General features: G+C 39.5%; 1 protein-coding gene and 1 non-coding gene across 2 annotated transcripts; both read right to left on the bottom strand.

Annotated features, from left to right (window-relative positions):
- Positions 1-4,208: 4,208 nt before the first annotated feature.
- LOC126416094 (uncharacterized) lies at positions 4,209-7,355 on the bottom strand. Its single transcript, XM_050083592.1, has 2 exons — positions 7,233-7,355; positions 4,209-5,681 (listed from the first exon to the last, which is right to left on the bottom strand). Exon 2 carries the CDS (start codon positions 5,538-5,540, stop codon positions 4,848-4,850), a length of 693 nt encoding a protein of 230 aa, XP_049939549.1. The 5' UTR covers positions 5,541-5,681; positions 7,233-7,355; the 3' UTR covers positions 4,209-4,847.
- Trnap-ugg (transfer RNA proline (anticodon UGG)) lies at positions 6,063-6,134 on the bottom strand. Its single transcript has one exon. It is a non-coding gene; the product is annotated as a tRNA-Pro (tRNA).
- Positions 7,356-7,566: the final 211 nt, after the last annotated feature.

Raw genomic sequence — 7,566 nt, 5'->3', positions numbered from 1 at the left:
GATCAATGGAATAGCGTCGTCTGGTCGCATGAATCCCGTTAACTGTTAAATCAGGTCGATGGTCGTGTCCAGATACGAGGGGCGTTTGAAAAGTCTTTGCACAAATAAAAACTACTTACATGTTTGGGGTAAACCTTTTTGATTTTTCGACATAGTCTCCTTTTAGACTTATAAACTTCATCCAACGCTGTTCTAATTTGTTGATCCCTTCCGAATCTGCACTATAGCTATTAGTTGCTGCAATCACATCCTCGTTTGATTAAAATATTTGTCCCACCAGCCATTTCTTCAAATTGGGGAAGAAATAGTAGTCTGAGGGAGCCAACTCTGGAGAATAGAGGGGGATGTGAAACGAGTTGGAATCCTATTTCCATTAATTTTGGTACCACAACTGCTGAGGTGTGTGCTGGTGCATTGTCGTGAAGGAAAAGGACTTTTCTGCGGTCCAATCGCCGGCGTTTTTCTTGCAGCTCGGTTTTCAAACGGTCCAATAACGATGAATAATATGCACCTGTAATTGTTTTACCCTTTTCCAGATAATCGTTGAGGATTATCCCTTGCGGATCCCAAAAGACAGTCGCCATAACCTTTCCGGCCGAAGGACTGGTCTTCGCCTTTTTTGGTGCAGATTCTCCCTTGGTAACCCATTGTTTAGATTATTGTTTGGTCTCAGGAGTATAGTAATGTATCCATGTTTCATCCACAGTGACGAAACGACGCTTAAAGTCCTACGGATTTTTCCTGAACAGCTGCAAACCATCCTAGCAACACTCCGCACGAGTCCGCTTTTGGTCAGGTGTGAGCAATCGCGGAACCCATCTTGTGGATAGCTTCCTCATCGAAATGTTTATGCAAAATATTATGTACACGTTCATTCGAGATGCCCACAGCACTAACAATCTCACACACCTTCACTCTTCTGTCATCCATCGCCACATCATGGATTTTATCAATTATTTCTAGATCCATAACCTCCACAGGACAACCAGAACGTTCAGCAACACTTGTGTCCATATGGCCACTCCGAAAATTTCGAAACCACTTATAAACTGTTCTAATCAAAGGTGCGGAGTCACCGTAATGTTTATCAAGCTTCTCTTTAGTCTACTGAAGCATTTTGCCTTTCATAAAGTAATGTTTAATCACCACACGAAATTCTTTTTCGTCAATTTTTTGACAATCACCCGACTTCCTTGATTCACACGAACGCCAAACACAAAGAAATAGTCCAATGTGGCTGTAACTTGGTGTGCGTTCTTTCCAAAGATGCTACTAACTAAACATGACCTCGATACGCGCCGGTGGTGCCATCTCTCGGACTTCGCCCGAACTTTTCAAACGCCCCTCGTACACCGTCATCCAGGCAAATGGCTGCTCAAAACGTACGGCGCCACAGACACAGGCTGGTGGGAGCAGTATTTGTATTATTTTACAGGGGACATTCACCTGGGCTTCCATGGAACCTACGGTAGTAACCGACGGCACCATGACAGCTGTGGACTACGTGACCGTTTTTAGAGACCAACTGTAACCCCTTGCTCATGACGTTTTCCTTAACAGCGATGATGTCTGGTTTGTGGGGCGCTCAACTGAGCGGTCATCAACGCCCGTACAAAGTTCCAATTTTTTCACATTCCAATCTAGACACTGTCACGAATGACGATGATGATGATGAAATGATGAGGACAACACAAACACCCAGTCCCCGGGCAGAGAAAATCCCCAACCCGGATCAACAGCGATGGCATCTTCCAGAAGGTTAATGGTCTCTGTCACAAAGCCGTAATTGTGCTGCAGTTGTTTGAGGAGCATGATAGCGAACTCACACTGATGTCTTGGCCATCAAATTCAGCTTACCCGAATCCGATGAAACCCAAATGAGACGCTATTGGGCACCAGCTCCGCGCCCACAAACCAAACGTCCGTAAATTACGGGAAGTGCGTAACCTTTGCGTAGGCATCTGCTGCCACAAACCTCTGGAAACCTGAAAGTACTTGTCGAATCCATGGCACGCAGAATCACTGCTGAGTTGCGTTCCAGAAGTGGACCAACATGCTTCCAAGTAAGTGGGCATAATGTTTTGGATCATCAGTGTACACACTATACAGGGAACACAATTCTGAAGCTAATATTGTGTTACTCCCCTACAAATGTGTAAATTGCCTGCATTGCTAACAGATGAAAATTATAACACTGCTTTTGTCCATTAACTTTTAACCACAAAATAATTATTACTGCGCTTCACCGATGTACGCTCTTGTCCTCAAAACAGTAATTACTGCAGTTATCTGTATGTGTGGAGAGACCTCTACTCATGCCGCGCGGGGTAGCCGTACGGTCTTAGGCACCTAGTCACGACACCTAGTCACCTCCGTCCCTCGGGCATGGGTGTGTGTGTTGTCTTTAGCGTAAGTTAGTTTAAGTTAGATTAAGTAGTGTATAAGCTTAGGGACCGATGACCTCAGCTGTTTGGTCTCATAGGCTCTTACCACCAATTTCCAATTTACCTCTACTCACGGACTCACTGCTTTTATAGTGTGAACAGAAATAGACAAAACTTTCTCGAAAGACTACATACTTTCTCACTCGTTGATATCTCTATTTTTGGGCCATGCGACTGAGACAGTTACACTGCGTTTTTGTTTCGGAGAGAAATAACCAGTCTGTAGCTACATGTACTGTTTTGTTGGATGAATGACCAAGTTAGACCACTAAGTATTCAGATCTCATTAGGCCCCTGATGCTAGTATCATATTCCTTGATGTTCTCTCAAGTACAAGCGTAGGAAGGTTTTGGATTTAAGAGAAGAATCCAAATTTGAATACAGGACAGGCTCGAAAACATTTTACCACATAGGTGACATCGCATTTAGTGTCGCCCTCCTCCCGTCCAGATATTAACTGCCTTTCCTTGGGCTCTTGATAACGACTTTAAAAATAAATCTAAATCCAGTGATCGGGAAAACGTTTTTTTTCTTTTAAAGTAAGTACTACATAGATATTATTCTGTAGTAAATAAATTTCTGAATCCTACCCCAGTGTTAAATATCAAAAGAAGGAACAATTCATTTACATTTAAGGGAACATCTGATATCTTTAAAAGCCTTTTGTGAAATCAGAAAGAACTAGACCTACTGCATTCTTCCAGCTTCAAAAAATGTGGCATCTATTAAACTGAGTGTTGTTAAGGTAAGCCTTGGTTGAAGTTTGAAGCTAGTTAGATGGTGACTTAATAGAAAAGTTTACATTCCAAATACATTTATACTAAATGGGAAAACATTTGATATTGAAGTTCTAAACCTGCCCTGGCCAAATGTGAGGCTAAAAATCAGTATAAAATTTAGAATAATAGAGATTTAAAAGAGCAATTAAGAAGCTGAAGATACATCTACCGATAGCTCAGTGACTGATCATCCGAGGATGACATGTGCGCGTTTGAGACTGTTCTGCAGAGAATCATATCTGATCTCCAAGGTATGCTCATTCTTGTGAGGACAGATGGGGATTTGCTGAAATAGCGACCTAGAGACTGCGTTCTGACTACTTGTCTCCTCAGTATTGCCACCCAATGAAGCAGCGACAAATCGAAGGCCTGCAGGACGGAAGCAGTTTTTAGTTTCTTACATCGGTATGGATCTGATCGACAAGAGAACAATTTGGTAACAAACAACGTAAATTATTGGTTCGGTTGTAGGACTGCAGATATTCAGATACTCTAGAACGCTGTTTTTCATGGAGTGGCTTCCTTGCTTATGTAGTTCATTTTTATAAATAGTTACTTTGGAATTAGAATCACGATGCTAAACTTGTTTAGCACAGAAAATATTCTTCGAATTTCGTAGCACGCGTTTGTGTGAGAGTACAATTTATTGCTATACACGATATTGCGCACCCAAATTTTGAAGCTTTTGGTCTTTTTACTCAAATAACCAGTCGTGGAAGTAATATAGCATATTAAAAATTAAGGACTCAGCTGGGATTTGAATCCGGCCTCCTGCACCCAAAGCAGAAATCATACCCCTTTCTTTTTTTCAGTGTTATTTATTAACAAAAACAACAAATTACTGGCATTAATTAAAAATACAACTGGAAATGAATAAACTGGCAGGGAAACAGAATTAACATCTGAACAAAGGTACAGTGTGTATGCAGTTAGCTTTATAATAGCATTAGCTAACACAAATTTGACCTGCAGGATGTGTAAAATCTATCAGTTAACGTGTTTCATATTTTATTTGATACAACAAAATTCAGTTGAAATTCTTCTTGGGTTTTTGGCTGGGTACAAGCATTAATTTTTGGTGGCATGTCTCACAAATGAAAATTTGTGCAATATCAGTGATCTTACCCAGGTGAACACCCAAGAAGAATTTAAATTACATATTCAACAGAAAAATTTCTGGTTATAAGTAAAGTTCAGTTTTCTTAATTCAGTTTCTTTTTAGCTTATTTATGGCAACTGTAACAACCTTTTTAAGTATACATAATTTTAAAAGAAATTCAAAGTACAATACGCTCCTAAGAAAAATGTACTTGAACAGATAGTGGTTACTGCTGGGTGCAGGAACCTATGAATCAATTATGGCCCTCTAGTAACAGTTTAGTGCGTTATTGCGGACTCCATAGTGAATGAGAAACAAATTCTGGAGATCATTAGCACTGGATCCTCGTGTTATTACATCAGCAGCTGTTGTGAGAAAATACATTGTACTGAAGACAACAACATTAATGGAGAAAATGTATGAATAAATCTAGTCACTCCTAACGGTGTAGGTATTGTTATTGATTTTTGTTGAAGAGCTGTTCGCAGAGGAGAAACACAACCTTGAGACCACATGAAAAGATTTTTATTTGTGGATCTGATTCTTCTGAATGACATGTTTCTGTTCTTGCAATGTCATTTTCAAACGACTTAATCTTTCTTCTGCTTGGCTGCATCTGCACTGTGCTTCATGTAACTGTCGCTGGAGGCGAATAAGCAAAGCATTGTTCCGTTTCTTTAATATTAGTATTTCTTCTTTCAGTTTTGTTTCTGTTTGCAAATTCATATTTATTTGCCTTCTGTTCTCAGCAATTTTGTTCTCTAGTAGTTCCTTCCTTGTGTAGAGAGTATCTCTCTTCTTCCTCACAGTTTGATCACACATATTTGCAGCAGACGACAGTTTGTTATCACCGTATTTCTCCATTATCTGATAATATTTGTTGTGATGAACCATTTCATGTGACAGTATTAAGCTGGCTTTCGCTTGCTGAAACTGCTTGTCACCTGTTGCAAATGAAATATTTTCAGTTTTTTCATACAGGTTCTGTAATGACGTCATTATATCAGCAATTGATTCTTTTAAATTATTTAGCTGCATCTCAGAATTTCTTCTCTTTCGAAGTACTCCCTCGTATTCATTTGTCTCATTCTGATGTTGTAGTTTCACTTTTTCCAAATCCTGCCTTGCTATGTCAACTTGTTTTTCAACTTCATTTTGTTTCTTGAACACTTCATCCAGTATAGATGACAAATCGACTATTTCTTCATTCGCAGTCATGACATTAGCTCTATGCAATTTTTCCCCGGTGTCCGTTCAACTGTGGTCATGCACACAAGCAAACTCTCTCTTCCTTCATTTGTCTTACAAAGTGTACGCAACAGCTGCGCCTCGTTCTTTACGACAAATCGAAGTCAAGTCCTGCAGGACGGAAACAAACACAGTTTTAGTTTCTTACGTCGATATGGATCTGATCGACAAGACAACGCTTTGGTAACAAAATGGAATAACTAACAACGGAAATATTGGTTCGGTTATAGGACTGCAGATATTCAAATACTCGAAAACGCTGTTTTTCATGAAGTCGCTTCTTTGCTTATGTAGTTCTTTAGTTACTGTGGAAATAGAATTACGATGCTAAACTTGTTTAGCACAGAAAATATTTTTCGAATTTCGTAGCACAGATTTATTTGAGAGTACAGTTTATAGCTATACATGATATTGCGCAACCAAATTTTGAAACTTTCGTTCTTTCTATTGAAATAACCAGTCGTGGAAGTAATATAGCATATTAAAAATTTAGGGCTCAGCCGGGATTTGAACCCGGGACCTCCTGCACCCAAAGCAGGAATCATACCCCTAGACCACTGAGCCACACGAGATACATTGCTAATTTACGTCAATATAAACACTGTAAGTAATTTTTCGCCTGGGTTCAGTAATTCATAGATATCGTATATCTATATTATTATTATTATTATTATTATTATCATCATCTTTTTTATCTAACCGCTTTTGCTCAGAGAAGGTAAAATTTCAAGGCGAGATGAGTCATTCATGTGCAGATGTCAGATTGTGTTATCTTTAATCTTGATTAACAACACGATTCATTCTCGAACATCCGCTTGGAATTAGAAAAATAAAGTAATAATCGAATCCTGTCTTCAGCAGACGAAACGGGCGGCGTTGTTTTTACAAGGCGAGAAAAGCATTGGAGAAAGTTTAGACAGACCTCAACATTCTCAGTTGTATTACCTTTTGCTTTATCTAGTAGCATACATTTGACGGTCCTTCATAATCAGGGCATTTTAGTCATAAAGCGTTCTACACAAACGTACGTCCTTGCGATATTCTGCTACAGCTGTCTGTGGGGGCGGTATAACCGCTGTAGCAGCTGAAGCCTGAAGGACACCCCGACTAGCAAACAGCCTCATGGGGTTGTGCACCGCAGAGGAAAACCTTTTCATGAGACAAACGGATTGACGCATACATCACAGCAACTATATAAAACAGAAACGCGAAATATAAAGATACCTCTAACAAGCCTCCGAAACCTTAATAAAGTATGCAATTGCAAAATGAGTAGTTGTTTATAAACATGTGAATTAATTGGAGGAAACCGACTAACCTTATTAGCACAAAGGAATACGAAAAACAAGAAAAGACTGAACAATAAGTACCAGTATAGATTTGTAAAGCCTCATAAATAAAGCTTTGAGTGGGATGAACTTCTGTTACAACAGAGTAAAATTTGAAGTAAGGATGAATATTAAACAATCTAGCAACCGAGATTGTGACGTGGCTTCTGTACGATGCTGATTGTTTATTCTTTACGCTTTGTTAGACAAAGAGTTTACTATTACATGCACTTTAGCCTATTTGTGCTGTTTATACAAATATATTTACAGTAAAGGAGATTAATTGACGCTACTACGCACGCAAATCGATATACTTAAAAGAAATAATCGTTACCTTTCGAAGCTAAATAGTACAAACTCATATGGCCAACAGAGCAATATAACTGACAGAAGTCCTGTTCTGCACATCCGGACTTACGCCATACACAGTTTTACTGCATAGCTGGGCAATGATCTTATTTCGGCGTACCAGAGATGACAATAGCTCCAAGTATGGCCATCAGTATCTGTGAAGAACGAATCAATGACTGTCGCGGGGCGTACACTGCACTGAAGTTTTCTGACTGATTAAAACTGTATAATTGGTCCATACCTTACGCAGACAACCCTTTTACAAGACGTATAAGAAGAGGTTAATTTTTCAGGTTCTCCGTAGGTCGCGCCTGGAT

Source organism: Schistocerca serialis, chromosome 1 (assembly GCF_023864345.2).
Source record: "Schistocerca serialis cubense isolate TAMUIC-IGC-003099 chromosome 1, iqSchSeri2.2, whole genome shotgun sequence".
NCBI lineage: Eukaryota > Metazoa > Arthropoda > Insecta > Orthoptera > Acrididae > Schistocerca > Schistocerca serialis.
Note: the sequence above shows the minus strand (reverse complement) of the source record. Positions and strands in the feature narration are given on the sequence as shown.

Coding starts and splice junctions, on each gene's coding strand:
- LOC126416094 (XM_050083592.1), bottom strand. CDS start 5,540: ATGACTGCGAATGAAGAAATAGTCGATTTGTCATCTATACTGGATGAA.